The sequence below is a fragment of the Mesoplodon bidens genome, assembly GCF_964165515.1.
Source record: "Mesoplodon bidens genome assembly, chromosome: 5".
Taxonomy (NCBI): Eukaryota; Metazoa; Chordata; class Mammalia; order Artiodactyla; family Ziphiidae; genus Mesoplodon; species Mesoplodon bidens.
This window is the reverse complement of record NC_138161.1, coordinates 43,191,412-43,214,731: the sequence shown is the minus strand read 5'-3', so window position 1 is coordinate 43,214,731 and position 23,320 is coordinate 43,191,412. Positions and strand designations below refer to the sequence as shown.

The 23,320-nt window shown below is 34.9% G+C and overlaps 1 protein-coding gene across 2 annotated transcripts in view; it reads left to right on the top strand.

The window, feature by feature from the left end:
* Positions 1-23,320, top strand: part of PROS1 (protein S) — a 60,838-nt gene that overhangs the window by 18,270 nt on the left and 19,248 nt on the right. For both annotated transcript variants that reach the window (XM_081235753.1, XM_081235752.1), the window contains exons 2-9: positions 3,909-4,066; positions 6,803-6,827; positions 13,356-13,442; positions 15,345-15,467; positions 15,567-15,698; positions 18,625-18,750; positions 21,383-21,504; positions 23,096-23,211. In XM_081235753.1, coding sequence (XP_081091879.1) covers positions 3,909-4,066; positions 6,803-6,827; positions 13,356-13,442; positions 15,345-15,467; positions 15,567-15,698; positions 18,625-18,750; positions 21,383-21,504; positions 23,096-23,211 — 889 coding nt within the window. The remainder of the gene's footprint in view (positions 1-3,908; positions 4,067-6,802; positions 6,828-13,355; positions 13,443-15,344; positions 15,468-15,566; positions 15,699-18,624; positions 18,751-21,382; positions 21,505-23,095; positions 23,212-23,320) is intronic.

Sequence of the window (23,320 nt, the reverse complement as noted above, 5' to 3'; positions counted from 1 at the left end):
TATTTATATGAGGATCAAATGAAATCATTAATATACGCTTTGAAAATGTTTAAGTATCATGCCAATTGGAAGTATTATTGAGGTGAACCCAGATGAACTAAAACATAAACGTTCAAATTCAGGCAAAATTTATTTAGACAAAATTATTTTTTAACTTATTAGCTTCATTATCCTTTAGGTCAGAGGTGTAACAATTTTCATTTTTAATATTCCTCTTATCATCTGAGACAGTGAAACTTATCCTTCTTTTTTGAAAAACAGCAGCAAATAGTAATGGTTGGTTGCAAGTCTGAGCATTGGGATGCCTGTGATCTAAGTTGTACTTTTGCTATTTATTAGCTTTATAACCTAGAGCAAATATCTTGTATGCTCCTGATTTTCATCATCTCTGAAATAATGGAGGTTACTTTGTTTCCTTCTAGCTTTATAAATGTATGTGAGCATTCCTTTAAACCACACCTTGGTTCTCTCTGGACAATTGAGAACTTCCCCAAACATGAATATAGGATGTGTTATTACAGCTGGTCTGTGTCCTGCAGTGGGGGCCCTTATAGGCAAAGAGATATTCCTAAATATCAATATTAACCTCTGCATTCTAAAACTTAATATTCTGTAAGGAAGAAATGCCAAGGAGTGATGTTTATGTTTTGTTTTCCAACTGCATCTGACCTTGGTTGTTTTATTATTGTATCAAAATATTTATCTTTAATACAAAGTGTTATTGTTTTTTCAGAAAGACTTACATATTTGCTTTGAAGTTCAGAGGGGCCAAGGTTTTGCTATATTTATTATCAAGTAGCATGCTTAAAACTATTTCAAATAAATGAGATAATTGCAATGTCAGACCCTTTCATTGTTGATTGGGCTGCCATTTATCAGTTAGCAATACACTTGGCGGGTGGCATGCTCACAGAATAACATCTTTTAGACGCACACAGCCTTGATTTGATCTTGAGCAGTGATAAAGATGGTGAGAGATAGGGTTAAAAATATAACTCAAACACTTTTGCTGGTTAATCATCATATTTAAACTTCTGTTTTGGTAAGTGAGAAAACCCATATAAAATTAAAATAGATAAATAAATGTAATTCTCTCTTGAAAGATGTTCAGTTATTCAACTAATAATTATGGTGAGCGTTGATTAATTAGTCCTTTTGCTTTTCTTTTTCTTCATTCTGTTGTCCACTTTTGATTAATTCTTATTTACAGAGTTATAAGAGAAACAAGAGAAAAATAAATTTAGCTATTTATATTATTTGCTCATCTTCCTAGTCAAATAACCATTTGTGGTTAAAAATCAGGATTAAAAGAAGTTATTTGTAGATTTTACTTGTGAGTTAAAATGTTTTCATTAAAAAACAATGTTCTATTCACGTTCTAAAATGATAAGGCCCAAACTTCATACTCTCCATTCTTTTCTTCAAATATAATTGCAGATTGTAGCTTGAGTATCTTTTCTATGTATTTGTCCACATGATGTTTACATATCTACAAGTATGGCTGGTATATATAGGATTATGCTATAGATGTAGCATCTACAATTTGCACTTTTTAATTTAATAGTATATCTTGGAGATCTTCAGTGCAAAAATATCTTCCTTCTTTTGAATAGCCACATATTATTCTACTGTACAAATGTATTATATAGTTTATTTTTTCATTCCCTTCTTGATACGTATTTAGGTCATTTCTATTTTTTTTTGTTTTTTTGGCTGCGTTGGGTCTTCGTTGCTGTGTGTGGGCTTTCCTCTAGTTGCAGTGAGCAGTGGCTACTCTTCGTTGTGGTGCATGGGCTTCTCATCTTGGTGGCTTCTCTTGTTGTGGAGCGTGGACTCTAGGTGTGCAGGCTTCAGTAGTTGTGGCTCACGGACTCTAGAGCACAGGCTCCGTAGTTGTGGCGCACGGGCTTAGTTACTCCATGGAATGTGTGATCTTCCTGGACCAAGGCTCGCACCCATGTCTCCTGCATTGGCAGGCGGATTCTTAACCACTGTGCCACCAGGGAAGTCCTCTAATTTTTGGATAATACAAACAATCTTCTTTTTTTTTTTTTTTCTGGTTGCCTTCGGTCTTCGTTGCTACGTGTGGGCTTTCTCTAGTTGTGGTGAGCAGGGGCTACTCTTCATTGCGGTGCATGGGCTTCTCATTGCAGTGGCTTCTTTCGTTGCCGAGCATGGGCTCTAGACGCGCGGGCTTCAGTAGCTGCTGCGCAGGCTCAGTAGTTGTGGTGCACGGGGTTAGTTGCTCTGCGGCATGTGGGATCTTCCCGTACCAGGGATCAAACCCGTGTCCCCTGAATTGGCAGGCGGATTCTTAACCACTGTGCCACCAGGGAAGTCTCCAAACAATCTTTCAATAAACATTCTATACATACCTTTTTCAGCAACACTTGCATATCTGTAGGACCTACTTAGAAGCAGAATTGTTGAATTGAAGAGTATATGTACTTTTAATTTTCAGATACTACCAAATTACCTTCAAATAATACCTATCAGTTTATATTCCTACCACCATTGTACAAGAATACTTGTTTCCACTTACACTCACCAATACTTGATATTATCTGACTTTTAAATTTTTGCAAATCTATTAGGCAAAAATCCAATTGTTTTTAAAAATTTATGTTAAATATCTTTTCACATGTTTATTGGCTACTTTAATTTTTCTCTGTAGTGATGTGTAAATGGTATTGCTTTGTTTATATTTTATTTATATTATTTATTTTGTTTTTAACCTTGCACACATTCCTGTATTGGTTGGCATATTGTTGTATTACTTTTTCTTTAATTTGCAAAAGTTGTTTATAAATTCTGGATGTAATTTTTTCTGTTATATATGATGGAAATATTTTCCTGCAATCTGTTGCTTGATGTTGAACTTTGTTATTTTTATCATCGTTTGTCAACTGCTTAAAATTTTTTATATACTCAAAGTTACTGATTTTTTCTCTTCTGTATTTTGTGCTTTGCATAAGGTCTTCCTTTTGCCATGGAATCTTATTTTCTTGTTTGTATAAATAACCAGGTGTTTTAGCCTATCAGGTATCTTTCAAATAGCTGATTGGACTGTACTCCTGCATTTCTCTTTCTCCACAGAGATCACACAAGTTTTCCATTAAAACTGAGAAAGTTTGTTACTCTAACTTTAAAGATGCTGTGGCTATGACTTTATAGTCATTTCAGCATGATGCTTTTACCAATGTAGTCATAATGAGGTAAACATTAAATTATTGTTTGGTATGTTTGACCTCAAGCATAAGCTTGAATAATTTGTGTAGCTCATTAGACAAGTGCTGTAGCTACACACCAAACTGCTCTTTGAGCTGTTAACTAAAGTGCTTATGTATCCACGTGTTTTCCTCAGTTCAACCCTACTGAGGCAGGCATAACTTTAATTTTTATTTATTTAATAAATTTATTTATTTATTTATGGCTGCATTGGGTCTTTGCGCTGCTGCGCGCGGGCTTTTTCTAGTTGCGGCGAGCAGGGGCCACTCTTCGTTTTGGTGCAGGGGCTTCTTATCGTAGTGGCTTCTCTTGTTGAGGAGCACAGGCTCTAGGCGCGTGGGCTTCAGCAGTTGCAGCACACGGGCTCAGAAGTCATGGCTTGTGGACTCTAGAGCGCAGGCTCAGTAGTTGTGGCACATGTGCTTAGTTACTCCGTGGCATGTGGGATCTTCCCAGACCAGGTCTCGAACCCATGTCCCCTGCACTGGCAAGCGGATTCTTAACCACTGCGCCACCAGAGAAGTCCTGAGGCAGGCATAACTTTAAATAACATACTAACTTTAAATGGCATACAATTTACCGACAGAAAATGATTTATATAATATATCATTGCTTAATATAATATTTTAGGTGGAGAAATGAAAGATTTGTTCATGTAAACTTTTTTTGTTTTTCTTCAGTTTTGTCGAAGCAAGATGCTTCACAAGTCCTGGTTAGGAAAAGCCGTGCAAATTCTTTGATTGAAGAAACAAAAAAGGGTAATCTTGAAAGAGAATGCATTGAAGAACTGTGCAATAAAGAAGAAGCCAGGGAGGTCTTTGAAAATGACCCTGAAACGGTAAGAATTCATGAAAAGTGGTAAGTTAGCATACTTAGACATACAGTTACAGGTGGAATGTTTGCAGCTTGAGTCTGTGTTCCCTTGTGTTTCTTTTTAAAGTTAATGATTGTGTTTATCACCTTCCACATGTACCCACTGAAGCGTTTCAGGAGGAATTACCTTCAAAGGAAAGTGGGCTTGTTAGGGAGACATTATTTGCCAAAACCAATGTGCTCTGACCAAACTATAATTCAACTATACCTAATTATCACAAATAGTATGAACCTCATGGTGCGTAACTACTTTCTCCCAACCAGGATTTTGTAGTGTTGGGTGAGGGGAAGGCACCTCAAGTGTGTGTGTGTGCATGTGTGTGTGTGTGTGACTACATTGTTATCACTATGCTTCATTAATTCTCTCCATTGGCATTTTAAACCAAGCTTTAGAAAACAGAGCCTCTAATTCAGAGCTTGGTACATAATAGGTACTCAGTAAATGCTTAATAAAGGGTCATTACAGTACTGTGTTCCCTGAGAATACTTTTAATTTATTCCATAAACTGTTGGGAATTTTCCTCAGCCCACTGTAAATCATCAATAGTCTCTGTGGTTGGAATTTATACCTTTAGTGTATACATTTTTCCAATTTAGTCTAGAATAAAATAATCACAAAGACCCCTAAATATCATACAGAAATATGGAGCCCCTAGATCTGATCTTGAGTCCCCTAATTTTCCTAGAGAAAGGGGTTCTTCAACATGTTCTGTGGGTAGCAGGAATATAAATAGTGCCTCTTCGAATTAGGGTGAAGAATTCAAGTTTGATAACCTTCAGGGTTATCTCAGATTTTTTCCCCTGAGATGAACTGTATAACCAAAAGAAAATGAGGGAGAAAACATATGCAAAGTACCTCCTTTACCTCTGCCTTAGTTCCTGGAACCATGAGACTAGATGAGCCATAAGAAGCAGGAACCATTTGTCTATAGTTAGAGAACTTGTCCAAGACAGTAATAACTTGTGTTTTCTGGAATTGCCCTTTAATCCTCTTATCTCCACCTACTCTAATAGCTTCAAAGGGAATTTTTCCCAAGGTACCCGAAGATTCATTTTTAACACTCTCCAAGATTGAATCAAAATGTTTGTCTTAGTTTTGTTGCCTGTTGTGGAAAAGCAATTAAGACAAAAATATTTTATTTCACACAATATAACAGTGTACTCATATTGTGTAGGAAACAGATAAATACACACACACACATACACAAATTTATTTTTATTATGGAAATTGTAAATATATCCCAAAGTAGGGAGAAGAATATAATAAATCCCAATATACCTACTTTCCCTTTCAATGATTATCAACAATCTGCCATTCTTGTTCTGCCTATTCTCTACCCCACCCACTGTAATTTTTGTTTTGTTTTGCTGGAACATTTTAAGGCAAGCCTGCATGCTCAAGATTTCATTTGATTATATTACCCATAAATACTTGAGCATGTATATCTAACACTGTAAATATGTTCTCATAGCTTAGCCTCTGAGTAGCAAATGGGGAGTGAGACAGAAGCCATATGGAGGGGAGGGAAAAGAGTAGAGAAAAGAAACTCATTTATGTGCTTCTTCTCCTCCACTCATTCTGACAGTTGTGTTATTGACAGAAGAGAAAGAGATGACGGAGAGAGTAAGGAAGAAATGGGAGAAATAAAAGAAGAAAAAAAACCCATTTGTTATTGCTTCTCACTTTCTATCCTGCTCCAGACACTCCCTGCCCACAGCCCTCATACCCTAGTCCACACTCGCGGTCCACCTTATTGCTTGTCTCCCCACTGTCCCTAATATAATCCTTTCCCCATTACATCATCTCCTTTTGAACCAATTCATCATTGTTTATATCCTGGCTTTTGTTCTGTAGATGACAACACTGATGTCTGAATTGCTTAGTGGGAGATCTCATCTTATAAACTAGTAGCTAAGTGTTGTGTAGGTTTATATGTGAGAGGAGGAAGGAATGAGGACTTTAATTGTGTACTGGATGAAAGTTATGTTCTGTGCTTGAGGTTGTTTTTGTGTAGAAACACTGGTTTCTCATGAGGAGTTCTTATGCTATTAATGCTGCATATTGGATGTATTATGGCTTAAGAAGGCTTTTGTGAACTAGCCTGGGAACCTTACCATCAGAATTCATTTTTAACATTTTTCTCCTTTTGCTGAAGTGCTTTCCATAGTCCAAATTACTGATTTACAGAAAAATTATTGGTACATAACCAATTTATAAGTAAGGTATTACATGTACATAAGATGCTAAAAGGTAAATGTCCACTTTAATTCAATTCAAATTATGTTCCTGTTATTCAGCAATGAATCTGGTGTGTGTACTCAGCATGATGTGAGATGTATCAAATGGGTATCTAACCATCATGGAAAAATTAAAAGATTTACGTGAAGGGGGCATATATAGTCACATTTAACATCTTCAGTGGAGCCTGTTTTCAGTGGAGCCTGTTTTCAGTTTAGAAGCCTTTGAAACATGATTTAATTGATCACTATTGCTTTAAGCCTAAGCATCTTATGGCTTAATGTTATTAGTCATCTACTCCTGGTATATATTTTACTATAGAAAAAATGCTATAATGTGGAAATAACATTTATATGTAATTTATTGCATCTTTAATATAAAAACACATTTTAAAATCATTTTAACTTTATAGTGAAATTTAGATTTGCTAAGATATATTTTTTCTTTTCTTTTTTTTTCTAGGAATATTTTTATCCAAAATATTTAGGTAAGTTCAAAGGACCTCAATCATATAATCTTAGAAATGGAAGAAAACTTAAATATGATGAAGTCCAACCCTCCACTCATATATATTCCATCCAGTACAATTTCATTAGCCTCGGGAGTAAGATCTGTTTCATTCTATATGCAAATTTTCTGTTCTTTTATTTCAAGTCATGTAGATGAATTTGGAATGGTTCTTTTAATTACTGTGTGACATTTTGACTTTTAGTCTTTTTCATTTTTTTGTCTTTCTCATAAGGAGTCACTGAGCTGATGCAAAGTTATATTTAGGTAACACAATATTCTCTATAAGTACATGAGTTTTCATGGGTTATCTTTTAATGAAAGGAAAGATCTCTACACTCTCCAGAGCTTGTGACATAATTGTCATTTAAATATTGAGAGAAATTGTTAACAACTTCCCACTTTGCAACACCATTTCCTCATTTCCTACAATATCCCATCCATGTTTTGCCTTTGGATACAAAAGCAAAAGGAGTGAGGTAGCATTTCCATATCTAAAGAGATTAGATGATTTCAACTAATGTCAATTAAAAGGCTACAGTTTGTTTTAAATAAATATAAAAATATTTTATTAATATTTTTTGGAGACTTGTCAGCATTTCCAAAGAATGAAAGTGGAGTAGCATTTGTACACGTCTTTCTGATGAGATTCTCTGTAGGTCCAGCCCACAGAGGTTTGCTCTCCCTCCTCCTCTGAGCTCAGAATAGTCCCCATCTGTGCATCTTTCTACCTCACTCTCATGCTAGCCAATGTGAGACTCCAAGGCCTGCAAAACTGAAAAGTAAATCTTCCTTGAAACAAAAAAAAAGTAGGAATGTACTCTGATATACAGTAATAACTATGCAGTTTAGTGTTGTTAATATAATATAGCAAATAACTATTTCTATTAAACTCTCATTTCTCTTGAAATTTTAGGGTTTAATTATAGTTTAGGGTATTACACTTTGTTTTTGTTTTACTTCTGAATACCCATGCAGAGATCCCAGAAACCATCTGTAGATAGGGGACTATATATACCTTTCCCCTTTTCCTAGGGAGCCTTACATTGAATTGATGGTATGTACTTACATTTACCCTTCAGGACAATTAACAAGATAAGAGCCCAACATCATTGGGAGAAGACCCTTTCTGAACCAAGTGCTCTTTTTCATAGTGGTTACTCTGAAGTGGTTACTCTTCCCTTTTTTGAATGTCAACGATGGTGTCAGTCTTATTTTTGTGGCAAATTCAGAGTCAAGGAGACCCAGCTATAATACACTGCCTCTCATTTCACCCTCTCATCAACTGCAGGACATCGGTTCAATGGTATCTCTCTTTAGAACTCCATAGCATGACCCTTTTCTGTTCTTGGGCTTCTGGGTGTTTTCCAGTTGACTTTTTATAATTTCTTTTTATTAATTCCCATCGAACATTTATCTCCCGCAAGATCTTAAAATTATTTAACCTCTATGAGTTATAGTTTTCCAATCTGTCAAATGGATAGTAACAATTTACCTAATAAGTTTCTAGCAAGAAATAAAATGAGGTAATGTTTTCAAAGCACTTAGTAAAATATGTCATGCTAGTTCTCTTCATTTTTTTTCCCCTAACTTCTCCTCTAGTCCCATTTTCTTTTCTTTCCTTACCTTCCCTTTTCTAGCTGCTAATAACAGACTTAAGCCGTTTCATTCAAATTTGGAAAGAGGATACTATAAAAATTGTGTAGTGATATTATTTATGACTTTAGATATGAAAATTCAACAAGATTTTCTAAAAACTTTAGCTGTCATGTCTGAGATATACATCCATGAAAAACATTTCTTCTTTGTAAATTTATGCTTTAACTCCTTACTTTCTAAAGCAAAAATTAAAGGTTTATACTCTTAAAGTCAAGAAAAGCTAGACTATCAAGACTATTTCAGTCTCTTCATTTTAGGTAGGAATTTAAATATTTTGTAATTAAAATAGACAATATTTGGCTGTTAAAATTATAAGCTTACATTAAAATATAGTATTAATCCTTGTTTTTTAGGTCCATGTAATGAGGCTGTGTTTCTGCAGGCATAAACACTCTGGAAGATAACATACCTTTGATCACAGAGTACATTTGGATAAACATAAATAACATTTTAATACAACATTATGTGTTTTGGAAAAGTTAGATAAAATATTTTTCTTTTTTTCCTTCCATTCCTCTCAGCTGCCTCTGTTTCTACCCAACTTTCTCTTTTATTTGCCTATCTTATTTGGAAGCATGATAGAAAAACCAAGTCCTAAAAAAATAATAATAATAATAATAATAATAATATGATGTGGACTCTAGTCTCAGACATAAAAATTTCTACTGTGTCGGTTTAGGAAACTTTAACTTTTCAGGTTCTGTATTTAAGTTACACTATAACTATATTTTTTAACTTCAGAGCTGTTGGGAATATCAAATAAGTATATGTATGTAAATAGATTCTTTTATGTCAAACTTTCTTCAGATGTAAAGTATTATTATTAATTGACTTATATAGTGAAACAAAAATATACTTTTAAAAATATTTATTTATTTTATTTATTCAATTTTGGTTATGTTGAGTCTTCATTGCTGCACACGGGCTTTCTCTAGTTGCAGTGAGCAGGGGCTACTCTTCATTGTGGTGCGCAGGCTTCTCTTGTTGCAGAGCATGGGCTCTAGGCGCATGGGCTTCAGTAGTTGTGGCACGCAGACTCAGTAGTTGTGGCTCGCTGGCTCTAGAGCGCAGGCTCAGTAGTTGTGGCACACAAGCTTAGTTGCTCCACGGCATGTGGTATCTTCCCAGACTAGGGATCAAACCCGGGTCCCCTGCATTGGCAGTCAGATTCTTAACCACTGTGCCACCAGGGAAGTCCCCCCAAATACTTTTTATTATGATATATTTTTTGATTCACATTTTATATTTTGGTCTTTAGTTACAAGCATATGTGATGAGTTCCACTGTTGAAAACAGAAAAGAAATACTCTAAGTCTTTCTGTCTTTTGATGTGTATATCCTGTAGGCCAATGGTCCTAACTGGGGCGTGGGGGAACCTTTATAATTTTGTCTCTGGTAAACCTAACAGTAATTTTACTAATTACCACAGCTCATGCTGGGAGCTCCTTACAGTGAGATAAGGTCACCCAAGAAATTAGACCACTAATACTAACCCATACTTTTTGGCAGTGTTTGGATTTAGAGTTGTAAGTGTTCAGAAATCACATTAGTCTATCTATATACTGCACTGAAAACATGGAATTTGGGCAGAAATACTCTGCATTATATACTCTTCATCATATAAAGATAAGTTTTTAAGTTGTGTTCTTTTCCTTAGAAAATGGAATACACTCTGCCATCTATGTTGGCCTTTAAAATATCACCCAATAGAATGGATGATTAAATTAATGGGAGAAGAACTTCTTGGAAAGAATGCTAAATTCTGAGCCAAAATGTAAACCTCAGAAATAGTTTTTAGTTTCTAGTTCTTGCCAGATTGGTGGATTAGCTCAGACTGCTGACTTCTCTTAAAATCGTCTCAAGAGAAACAATAGCATTCCAGGCACTAATAATAACAAAATAAAATGAAAACAACAAGAAATGTGAGAAACCCATGGATAGACTGAAGGCTGTTTGACCTAGTATGGGGACCTGGGGTTCTGACTGCTGAGGCAGCAGTAAGAGGACAGATTGGATAGTTAAAAAAGAACCTAAGCATTCAAATCAAGCAAATTTTTAAAAGTACAACAGAGCAAGCCCTGAGTAATAAAAAGTAGGGAAATAACAAAAGTAGAGATAGAAATAAGTTAAATGGAAAACAAAAGAGAAGATTAACAAAAGAAATTCTCATTCTTTGAAAAGGTAAAGTAAGGAAAGTAAGTTAGACTGACCTCTGGCAAGAATAATCAAGGAAAAAGAAAAAAGGGAAAGAAGAAATGCCAAAACAAAAAGTGTAGGACAAAAGGGGGAAATACTATAAACCCAACATAGAATGGATTTATAATCATAAAATAAAGATTATAAAATAAAATATAATCATAGAAAGTTACAAAATATGATCATATAATAATATGGATATAGGAACTGTTGTAGTCTAGAACCAAGATTTCTTTCTAGGATGTTCTGTCCTGACCACTGGAACCTCTCCTGAAAGTGCCTCTTTCTTAGGCTTTCCTGCCTGATGGCCCAAGTTTCTAGTTCTAATTCCATTTCTTAGGAGAGCTTCTGTTTCAGGCTACAAAAGCTAAGGCAATCTCTCTCCAACTCTCACCTTCCTACTCATTCTCTCCAACTTCCTCCATTCCTGTTGGGCAGCAAGAAGGAGAAGTGGGAAGGTAAGGGATCGGGATTGCACTGCTTTGGAATAGCCATGCAACTTGCTCTTCCCACTGTAATTCTAAATGCAGGTTTCCAAAAAAACATTATCACGTATGGACTCATATATAAGGTGCTTTATGGGTTAAACCTACTTTGTAATCTGGCCTGGGGTCCTAATCACCATATGAAGTCATTTCACCTGAACCTCTAGCTTAAGGGTTTCAAATTTTAGCTGTCAGATTTGTCCAAAAGTGCAAAATGAGGCTTTCTTACAAATGAGAATCCTAATGGAATGTTCACACTAGAATAAGATAATTCTGGGAGTGGGTGATTCAAGAGGAGGGACAAATGAATTCAGGCAAAGAATACTCAAGACTTAAGATTGCCTAGGTCTCACTGGGCCTCTAGAAAGACCACAATGATGTAAAGTATTGTTTCTATGGGAAAATATTATAACCTACTTTGGTAGGCTAAATAATGACCCCCTAAAGATGTTCATGTCCTGTCCTCAGAACCTCTAATGTTACCTTAAATGTTGTCTTTGAAGATTAAGTTAAGGATCTTGAGATGGAGACATTATTCTGTATTATCTGGGTGGTTCCAATGTAGTCACAAATTTTCTTAAACAAGAGAGGCAGGAGGTCAGAGTTGGTAGTAGGATATATGGCAATGAAGCAAGAGTTGAGAGTGATATGAGGATGGGGCCATGAGCCAAGGAATGCAGGTAGCTTGTAGAAGCTGAAAAAACTGAGGAAATAGATTCTCCCTTGGAGTTCCTAGAAGGAATGCAGCCCTAACAACACCTTAATTTTAGACCTCTGATCCCTGTAACTGTAAGATAATAAATCTGTGTTATTTTAGGCCACTAAGATTGTGTTGATTTGTCACAAAAGCAATTGGAAAGGAATATACACACTGACTTCAAATGAGCCTTTAAACCCATCTGTGATAAACTGCACTCTCCAAAGGTGGCTGCAAAAATATCTCCCATCTCACATACTCTTCTGCAATGTCATCTTGCCACTTCCCCATCACTATGTGGAATCTATCCTTTTCTCCCTCCTCCAAATCAGGGTGGACCCGGAGACTGCTTTGATCAGTGGACTATGGTGCAAGTGATACAATGCCTCTTAACTGGCCTGGCAACTTCTGCCTTCTTCCTCTTGCAAGCTAGGTACCATGAAAGCAGTGCCACTTTAGGACTGCATGCTCAGGGAAACTCAACCACATGGAGAAGCCCTGAAGCATGGCATACCGTGTGGAGATAGAGATGCTAAGGAACCTGAGCTGTCAGACATATGAGTGAAAAACAATCCAGGAGGTGGATCTTCCAGACCCAGCCACCCTGGCTGATCCCATGTGCAGCAGAGACAAACAGCTTAACTAAACCCTTTCTAAAAATTTGATCCACAGATCATGAGCAAAATAGAATGATTATTTTAAGCCACTAATTTCAGGAGTTGTTTGTTACTCAGCAAAAGATAACCAAAAGACCACCTTTTTAGTGAGTTGGTTACTATCTGTCCAATGAACTGATACATATAATGTCTTCAGTGGCTATTAAGAAATGTTATGTTGTTGGCACTAAATGACACCTGGTTAATTTAAAGTCTGTACATATTTTATCTCTATTATTTCAGCTGTTATTTCTGCCAGATTGCTATATCTAATTTCACAGAGTTCTAGTAAGAAATAAAATGAATAAAGTAAACCTGCTTTGTAATACTGAGGCATTATACAAATATTATTTTGTTAGTCTCTATGCAACATTGGAAGTATTGGAAGTTGCCTACTGCAACCAGAAACACTGACTTATTCTACTGACTTAATTATAGACAATTTCTAAATTAAGCTCTGGCCTATAGATTTGAGGGTGACTTTAGGTCTCTGCTACAGAATTAAGAACATAGATTTATGTGGCAATAAATTTCCCTACTAATTCAAGATATTTTTCACTTCTGGCTTTAAGGTTCTTTTCCAAAGAGAAGCCTCTATAAATCTATTTTTCATGATTCTGTGTTTATTGCAATCTTGCTTGTAGATTTTTAATTTTTCAAAAAGGTGGATGGAAACATTTAGGATTGACATTTTGAATGCTGAATCATGTAAATCTACAGAAGCATAAATATTCTACCACTTTGGATAATTTCTACCATGATTTCAGATCAAGTAAGTGTGCCTGCTCTAAGATTACACTTGTTTGTATTTACAGGTTGTCTTGGCTCCTTCAGAGCTGGATTATTCACTGCTGCTCGTCTGTCAACTAATGCTTACCCTGACCTAAGGAGCTGTGTCAATGGTAAACACCTCTACCATCAGTTTAAAAAACAAAACAAAACAAAAACCTGCAAGTAAATTACCCCCATATAAATATAACTAATGTTTAAAAATCAACAAATGAGCCCTTGAAGGACTGCAAGGCCCAGCAAGGAGGTATTCTCAAAATGCATTTGAAGGAATGTTTTTTATTTTTTTTATTTTTATTTTTTTGGCCATGCCACATGACTCTAACACTGGATCAAATTGGCCAAATAATTATTTCTTTCAGTATTTATTTATTTGTTTATTATTTATTTAGTTTAAACTTTTTATTGAAATATCATACATATATGTATGTATGTGTACAGCAATGTACACGAAAGATGAATTTTTTTTCTTTTTTTTTCTTTTTGACCATATTGTGTGGCTTGTGGGATCTTAGTTTCCCCACTAGAGATTGAACCCGGGCCACAGCAGTGAAAGCGCTGAGTCCTAACCACTGGACCGCCAAGGAACTCCCTGAAGGAATGTTTTTTAGAAGTAAATGCTGCTGTTTTACTTAAAATGAATTTTCCACCTAATGTTTAAATTGAAGTGTTCCTTGTTTGCCAAACTTTAGGTCATTGACTTCAGAATTTTATTCCCAAGAGCTTTAATTTGGCTGTTGTTGCATAATCATGTACTTATGACCAAATGTTACAGTTGATTAATAGGTCAAAGTGGAACCACGTTTATTTTTCTGACTTTTGGCATCAACGATATAAATGTGGAAAATCTTGTGATATCAGATTAGCCTTTTCCCCCTGAAGTTCACATAAGGCCTAGTGATAATTCTCATAGATTACTTGTCTCTAGTTTATCAATTTCCTGACTTAGAGTCAGAGAGAAAAAGGTGAAATTGCAACTTGTAAATTGGGATGTTTGTCCAGTGAATATTTTACATGCAGCATTGGCATTATTGAGATATTCATTCATGTGTATTTTCTATAATTCAAAATTAGTTGTAACTACGCAAGTAAAACAGTTTGCCTAAATGTGTATATTTAATTCATACTTTATTTTTTTTATTTACCAAAGGACAGAAAAATAATTTGTTAATTTCCTGATTAACCTGTTTCCTGTCATTTTAACTAATACCTAATTTTCAAAAAATTTGATTTTATGAGGACTTTTTTGAAAAGTTCAGTAATTAGGTTTTAATTAGATTAAAAATTTTTTTGTTTGCAAGTAACAGTTTGCTTTGCTAACATAAGCAAAGGAGAATGTAAAGGAAGGATGGAAGGAAATTGCAGATGAGCTAGGAAGGCTGGAGAAACAGGTGTGGAAGCATGCAGGAGCCAGGGACCATTGCAATGTCTAGTGAGGTGAGAGTGACCACAAATAAGTCAAGACACAAATGGGCATATCATTTAAGATAGTGATAAAGTGCTGTGACATTTCATGAAGAAAATGTCCCTCCTTAGGAATCACAGTATTCTGCTACCTGTTGCCCAATGTCTGAAAACCATTTGACTAGAATTCTATTTATTTAAAGCAGGAGAATAAATCTGGTCCCTGTTATTCTATCTTAGCCCAATTTGGAAGTTCCAAATTTTTCTATTGATACTACACTATTTCTATTGATATTGAGTAGTTTTATTGTTCTGCCTACCTCATGGAATTGTTTTAAGGATCAAATAAGGTAATATATGAAAAGAATATTAAATTACAGTTATAAAGTACTGTATATATTTGCAAATATAAAAGTAGTTCCCTTTTACAAAATAATTATAAAGATTTGTCTAATGGATCTACTTTTCTTAATGAAAAAGTATTTGAAGGAATGAGTTGTAATATTTTTCCATTGACCATAAGCTTTGTGCACAGGATTTTATTAAAGGGCGTATAATTCTATTTTACCATGGCATGTGGTAAAAATTAAATAGATATATATTTCCTTCAGCCATTTCAGACCAGTGTAATCCTCTGCCATGCAATGAAGATGGATATATGACCTGCAAAGATGGCCAAGCTACATTCACTTGCATTTGTAAATCAGGTTGGCAAGGAGAGAAGTGTGAATTTGGTATGTATAATAAAGCCAGCTGGCTCATCTGGGTTGGCCTCCTGATAAGTTCTCTGAAGGTTTTATTACTTTAAAAGTAACTTATTTCCTCCTTTTTAGATATAAATGAATGCAAAGGTCCTTCAAATGTAAATGGAGGTTGTAGCCAGATTTGTGATAATACACCTGGAAGTTACCACTGTTCCTGTAAAAGTGGTTTTGTTATGCTTTCAAATAAAAAGGACTGCAAAGGTAAGAGTAAGAAGGTAGACTAAAAAGGTATTTACTATGTGAGAGCAAAATTCAGTTAGAGGAATTTCCCCAGGAAATTCTTGGAAAACTCGTAGGTGGTGAGTGCTTGTAATAAGTATACATTATTATCTACCTTGAAACCTTGTGATACTATGGGACTGCCTTTGGTTTATTGTTTATAGAGTATTTTTTTATTCACAGAGTATTTTGTTGTCTTCTTATTGTGTGTGCATGTGTGTACATGCACGTGTTTTAATGAAGAATTTCATTATATGGTGATAAAATGCAAGCCCTTGTATACTACAGTCTTTGTGAAATCATTGTTTATCCTTTTTCTTCCAGACACTATAATATTATATCCTTTATTCCGATAAGATAAACGGTTTACAAATAAATCACCACAATCCTTAATAACTTCTTTCACTGTATTTTATACTTTCTTGTCAGAAATACCTTTCTAATTTCCAATATAAACCCTTCATCTTGCACCTCATTTCCTGTTGTGATTTTGAAAAAGACGAAACTCTGGTTTTCCTTCTCTTTATACATCTAAGATCACATCACTGGTCATAACTTTTTTTTCTTTTGTAATTTCAGACTTAAATAATTCCAGTCAGTTAGTTTAGCTTTTTAAGTCATTTTACTACTGTATTTGTTTTTTTTTTAAATTATGCTTCTCTTTCCCCCAAATTTTACCTTTCTTTTTTCTGCATAATGTCTTTTCCATTAGACTGCTTTAACTACCTTTACTAAATCTTCAAATATAAGTGCTAGGTACGTGGATGACTAAAAATGAAATTCTCCAGCCTGGAGTTAAATTTTGCCTTTAGAAAATGGGAGCAAGTTATTCTTTCTTCTCTCCTTTCCTCCTTCCCTTCCTTTCTTCCTTCTTTCCTTCCTTTTCTTCCTTCTTCCCTCCCTCCCTCTCTTCCTCCTTCTCCCCCTCTCTTTTTCTTTCTCCCCCCACTTCTCCTCTTTTTGTGATGAAGTAAAAAAATTTAGTAAGTTAAAATGTCAAGTTTTCTTTTTCAACTCTATTCATATCTGCTTTGGTAAATCCTTAAATTGAATTCATATTCAAGGAGTGGTCTGTCCCTCACTGCATTGTAGTGTTTAGTCTAGCATAGTTTACTATAATATCATTTAAAGTGCAAATGAGTGACTCTAAGGTGAACTGTATAAGCTAACGATTTATTATGAGCAGTTATCCAATTTCAGATTATATATCTTTCTTGTTTGCCTAATTGAAGGTGTTTGAGGTTAGAGATTTAGAATATCAATATCATTAAAACACCAGTTATAGAAAACCATTATAATGAAGGGATACCATATACATTCCACAAGCAAATAATACCCATTAAAACTTCTACATCTAAATACTTGAATAGTCTATACTGCTAAAGAATTTGTGATTTATATTTTTAATTAATAGGAATTTAATCCTTATCCATTGAGCTAATACACCTTAACAAAAAGTTCTCTTATAAATGAGTGTCTCTGATGATCAGAATGTATGTTCTTGTATTCTTCATTTACATAGTCTTTTATCCATGATACCTAAGTAATAAAATACAGACCTAGAAGAAGAATATGTATACAACTGTTACAATAGGGCCTTTGCTAAAATGTGGATATGGCTGGGATTAAGCTGCCAGTAAATGTGCAAAAATGCAAGAATAAAACTTTTCATCAGACATTAGATGTCAGTGTAGAGTCATAAAATGTACGTGCTATAACCGACACTCATATGATTTAAATGAGTCCTTGTAATATGCCTCAAACCAAATAAATTTAGTCATATGTTTTTACTTTCTGTTGAAAATATGGATTTTATAGCTCTTTTTAGAAAAGTAAGTATTTCTGAAGTAATTGTAGATTCACATGCAGTTGTAAGAAATAATAAAAAGAGATCCCATGTACCCTTTCCCCAATTTCTCCCGATAGTAAAATCTTACAAAACTATAGTACCTTATAACACCCAGGATATTGTCACCAATACAATCAACATACAGAAAAATTCCCTTACCACAAGGGATTGATTCATTTCTTTTTGTGCAGGTCATTTTAAATAGAGAAATGTCTGAAAATTTGGCTATTAGTCTGTGGAAAAATTAAATTATCAATATCAGCTTTTTAGAGTAGAAAATATATTTTTCATTCTGAGCTCACCTTTCCTCAGAGAGTACAAATGAAAAGAGTTCACTAATAATTACACTTCTATTGAACTATTTCTGTCACTTGTTTTGTTTTTCTCACAGGTGCTTATTCAGTAACTAGTTGCAATCAATACTTCGTCTCCTACTCTACTATGTAATATAATAAATGCATCTGAAATTTCTGGAATAGTAATTTAACACTAAAATTTATGCTGAATTAGCTGCACTTTATAAATACTTTAACACCTTACCCAATCCCATTTTATATTTGAATCACTCTTGAATACTTTAAGCCACAATAATAGTATGCAGATTTAGCTATTGTCCATTTCCAAAGGAAAGGTGTAAGACTGATGAGCCATCTCATTTTTATTTTTTATATTTGTGATAATGCAGAGCAAATATGCTGTTAAGACCATATTTCAGAAACATGTATTTAAGAATACATATTAAGAATATGATGAGTCTCTTCTTCCATTTATTTTCATACTGTATCCTGCTAGATAAGAAAAAAAAAAGCGCTTTTTTTTCTTTTACGTGACAACAAAGGAAATAGCAACCATCAATCAAATTCCCTATGTATTTGTATAAAGAACTCATATTTAGTGAACTAATATACGATGATAGATTTAATATTTTGTTATTCCCAGGCCACTTTGTTGTCTCATTAGATATATTAAACTAGATCCAGGAAACACAAATCAAAGGGTCTTTGCTAGTATCTTCTGGTATGGGAAAAATGTTTTTTAATATACTGGTTTCATTTATAGATGTGGATGAATGCTCTGTGAAGCCAAGCATTTGTGGCACAGCTGTGTGCAAGAACATCCCAGGAGACTTTGAATGTGAATGCAGTGAAGGCTACAGATACAATCCCATATCAAAGTCTTGTGAAGGTAAAGTTCTGGTGGTGTCATTGGTGGTGAAGAGGGTGTTTGCACGCTGATTTGATATGAGAAGCATTGGTTCTTTAGTAGTATGCAATCTGATTGGCCCTCTACACTGTATATGAATTGGAGACCTCCCATATATGATAGAAGCAAAATAACACATTTTTAAAATTATTTATTTATTTATTTACTTTTGGCTGTGTTGGGTCTTCATTGCTGTGCACGGGCTTTTCTCTAGTTGCAGCGAGCGGGAGCTACTCTTCATTGCCGTGTGTGGGCTTCTCACTGCGGTGGCTTCTCTTGTTGCGGAACACGGGCCCTAGGCGTGCGGGCTTCAGTAGTTGTGGCTCACGGGCTCTAGGGAGCAGGCTCAGTACTTGTGGTGGATGGGCTTAGTTGCTCTGGCTTGTGGGATCTTCCCGGACCAGGGATCGAACCCGTGTCCCGTACACTGGCAGGCGGATTCTTAACCACTACGCCACCAGGGAAAAAACACATTTTATAATATTCAAAGATAAAAAGAACTTCAAGCTCGTAGGAAGAACACATGCACAAAAAGAAAGGCAAATTTAAAAATCACGTGGGTGTTACAACAAGGGTGGTTAGAAACCTTCGGTTTTATACCAAGCTTTTCAATGATTTTCTGTGCATATATCAGTGTGCCTTTTATTGTAAAATAGTAAATGACCTAGTTCTATTATACTTAAATATATGTAAAAGAAAATCTCTTCATAACCAAATGATAACCAAGCTCTAAAACCTTGAGAAGTACTGATTAGTAATGTCAGTGCCTGTGGTTTTGGGAGAACCCCTTGGAGCTTATGATTACATCGTTTGGCTCCAGTGGTGCTGTCCTGTGTGCCTCAGGTAGCTTAGATGTGTTAGAGCAGGAGTCCCCAACGGCCGGGCCTACACCGGTCCACGACCTGTTAGGAACAGGCCACAGAGCAGGAGGTGAGGGGCGGATGAGCAAGTGAAGCTCCATCTGCCACTCCCTGTCGCCCCCCATCACTCACATTACCTCCTGAACCATCCCCCCACCGTCCGTGGAAAAATTGTCTTCCACGAAACCAGTCCCTGGTGCCAAAAAGGTTGGGGACCACTGTGTTAGAGAGATTTTTTTTTAAAGTGTGGATATATATAAATTATCTCATATCCTCCTTTGAATTTTTTAAAATTTCAAAATGAATTTAATACCATGACTAAAACTAATCAAATCAATAATTTTTCTATTGTGACAAAATATATATATAAGATGTGCCCTTTAACCATTTTTAAGTGTACAATTCAGGGGCATTAATTACATTCACACAGTTATGCAGCCATTACCATATCTGTTCCAAAACTTTTCCAAACAGAACTCTGTAACTGTTAAGCAATAAATTCCCCCTCCTCCCTTTCCCAGCCCCTGATAACCTCCAACTACTTCTGTCTCTATGAGTTTGCCTAAATTGATAATAATCTTAGAATCGTTTTTTTTTCAACTATTTGTACTCCTTTTGAGATTTTGATGTGTTATATCCTTATGCACTCACTGAAAAATATCCTCCCAACCCACCATTTCTACTCTCCCAACACTCCAGGTGGAAATTACTGTAGTAAGCCCTAAGCATTTGCAGATTTATTATTAGCCAACTTCATCATCAATATTGTAGTTATATTCAATGAATGACAGATTTTTAAAAAAATATATTAATGTGAAAATATAAATATATTTATATAAATATATAATACTTTATTACTCTAGTTATACTATTCAATTTTTATGGTACTGAGGGTTAACTAACTTGGGGGGTCTATTTTAAGGCATTTTAAGGGAGAACTTAAATGCTATAATAGTATTTGAGTTTGGGAATTTTCAAAGATCACAGGGTGTATTCATCAAAAAGGTCAAGGATCGTAGGTAGCTCTGAAGTGTACTTTAGTTGAAGTATCTTATTGCAGCTTTTCAAGAATGATTTTCTTAAAATATGATGTAGGAACAGGTACCATATAGAAGATTTCACAGTATGGGAGGTAATAGCACAGTCAGGTTTTTTGTTTTTTTGTTTTTTGTGTTTTTACATAAGAAATAAATATATGTCCTTACATTTATTGTCACCAGTAATCATTGCATTATGGAAAGTGAAATTTTCTTGATATGTTCATTTAATCTCCAATTATATTAACCTTCAATTAAAAGAGATCTTTTCTTCCCTTCCCTTCCCTATCTTCCTATCCTCCCCTCCCTCTTCCTCCCCTCCTCTCCCCTTCCCTTCCCTTCCTTTTCTTCAAAGCAAAGAGTTAAGAAGTAGTGTCAATGGAATTCATATGATCAGATGTGACAGTTACGTGGAGACTCTCAGTCTTTTTTTCTTCAAAATCATAAAATTAATATAATTGTTATATCTTTATTAATTATTAATTACTGAAAGTTATTCATTAAATTTGTTGGTCAGGTATATAAATAAATAGAAATTACACTTGTAACTCACTTAAATTTCCATGGCCAGTGTATAAATGTGATTTGATGTCAAAGGATTTTCTTTCACTAAGGATTTATTATCATTGATTATCTCATACTAAAATCAACATAGTCCTTCTTCTGTGGGATTGAACATTTAGGAGATATTAAAATTTATGTTCTCTTTTACCCCAGATGTGGACGAATGCTCTGAGAACATCTGTGCTCAACTTTGTGTCAATCACCCTGGAGGTTACTCTTGTTACTGTGATGGGAAGAAAGGATTCAAACTTGCTCAAGATCAGAAGAGTTGTGAGGTAACATTTTGCAAGGCTAACCTTCCCATCTCTTTTTTAAAATGAAAGAACCAGGTACTTTTCTCCACATAGTTGAGATAAATCGAGAGAATACAGATGTCTATCATAATTGCTATAGTTCAAAGCAGGCTATGAGTCACAATCTATTTTACTAATTTTGGTCATGTAAGTGGTAAACATTGTGGATAATTAGTGACTGGATTAAAAAAAAGAAAAGCTGCAGGGCCACAGTTCAGAGAGTGCTCATCTGTATAGCCTGTACATTTATAAAATGCAAAGTGTATGTTTATTTAAGACACTAAGAAAAGCTGAGGTTTATACTCCTCTTTGTGAGAAAAAAGTTTTTCATAGAACTTTAGAGAAAACATTTTCCAGTGTCTGCTTTTCTTTATCGCACACTGACAAGTTTGATCGTGCCGCAGGCATGTTAGTACTTGCAGGAGTGCTCATAAAATCTCAGGTGGGAACAACTTTGTCAGAGTAGGATTTAGTTGGGGTTTAAGTATATCGAAATTCAAAGAGGTCAATTTTGTTAATTTGTATCTCTCAAAATTGCTTTTAGTTACTAAAATTCAATTCATAATTGATCCAGAAATTGAATGTTGGGGGTAGGTTCTAGTTCTTCTTCCATTGTAATAAATAGGTCAACATTTGAAGCTCTTTTTTTTTTCCTAAATAAGGATCACATGTTAGTGATCTTTGGTCAAATTCTTGAATCTCTTTTAATTTTTAAAAGTTAAAGTGAAATTTCAAATGCTTATGAAGCAGACAGTAAAAAAAGCTCTAAACTAAATAATGATTTAATCATGAATTTACACATACCTCTATATCTGCTACCCAGAGAAAGCTGTGTATGTCCAAAAAATGTAACATTTCATGTTATGACACCTACTTGGTAAAGAAAGGTAAGGTAAGCTAGTTGGCATACGTAATAACTTTGGTAGTACTTCATTGGACTGTATTGTGTTCATGTCTATTTTGTAATTTGGTTTTCTATTATTTCAGTGTTTGTTGTAGTTACACATTACCATCTACCTTGGAATAGATTTATGGAAGTTCTAAGAGGAAATGAGATATTATTTCTGGACCTAGATTTAATACAGTGCTGTTTACACAGTTCCCCCCAGAATATCCCTGTATGTATGCCCAAGAACTTCTCCCTTAAAAAACTTTCCATTTTAATGTTTGTTTTTGCTCTTAGAAGGAAAAAACCTTGATGTTACATCAGATGACTCTAAATCACTTTTTTTGTGTGAATTCCTTGGAGATTACAGTGATATATTACTTTATATTTAACCCATTCAGGTTTTCCAGCATTCCCTTTACTATCTAGATAGCAAATTTTTGCTCAGAAAAATTTTGGCTTAATAAGACTTTAAAACATGTGTATTCTTGGAGATTATACTGATGGACTATACAAGGAAGTAAAAGATACTGCTTTATTATTACCATGGGTGTTCTTAATTTATTTTAGTGTATCACAGAGGATACATTTGACAAGAATACTAGGAAATAGAGAAAGGATGATACCCTGACACAAACACCAAGCAGTAACCTACGCTTTTTGTTTGTTTTGTTGCTTTTTCTCCAGGCTGTTCCAGTGTGTCTTCCTTTGAACCTTGACAAAAATTATGAATTGCTTTACTTGGCAGAGCAGTTTGTAGGGGTTGTTTTGTATTTAAAATTTCGTTTGCCGGAAATCACCAGGTGAGGTACCAATGTCAATGATAATTTCTAGAGATAAGCAAGTCAGGACATAAGAAAAGAAGTGACTGAAAGGTTTAAAATGTATGAAATTTTATTATCAGATAAGTTA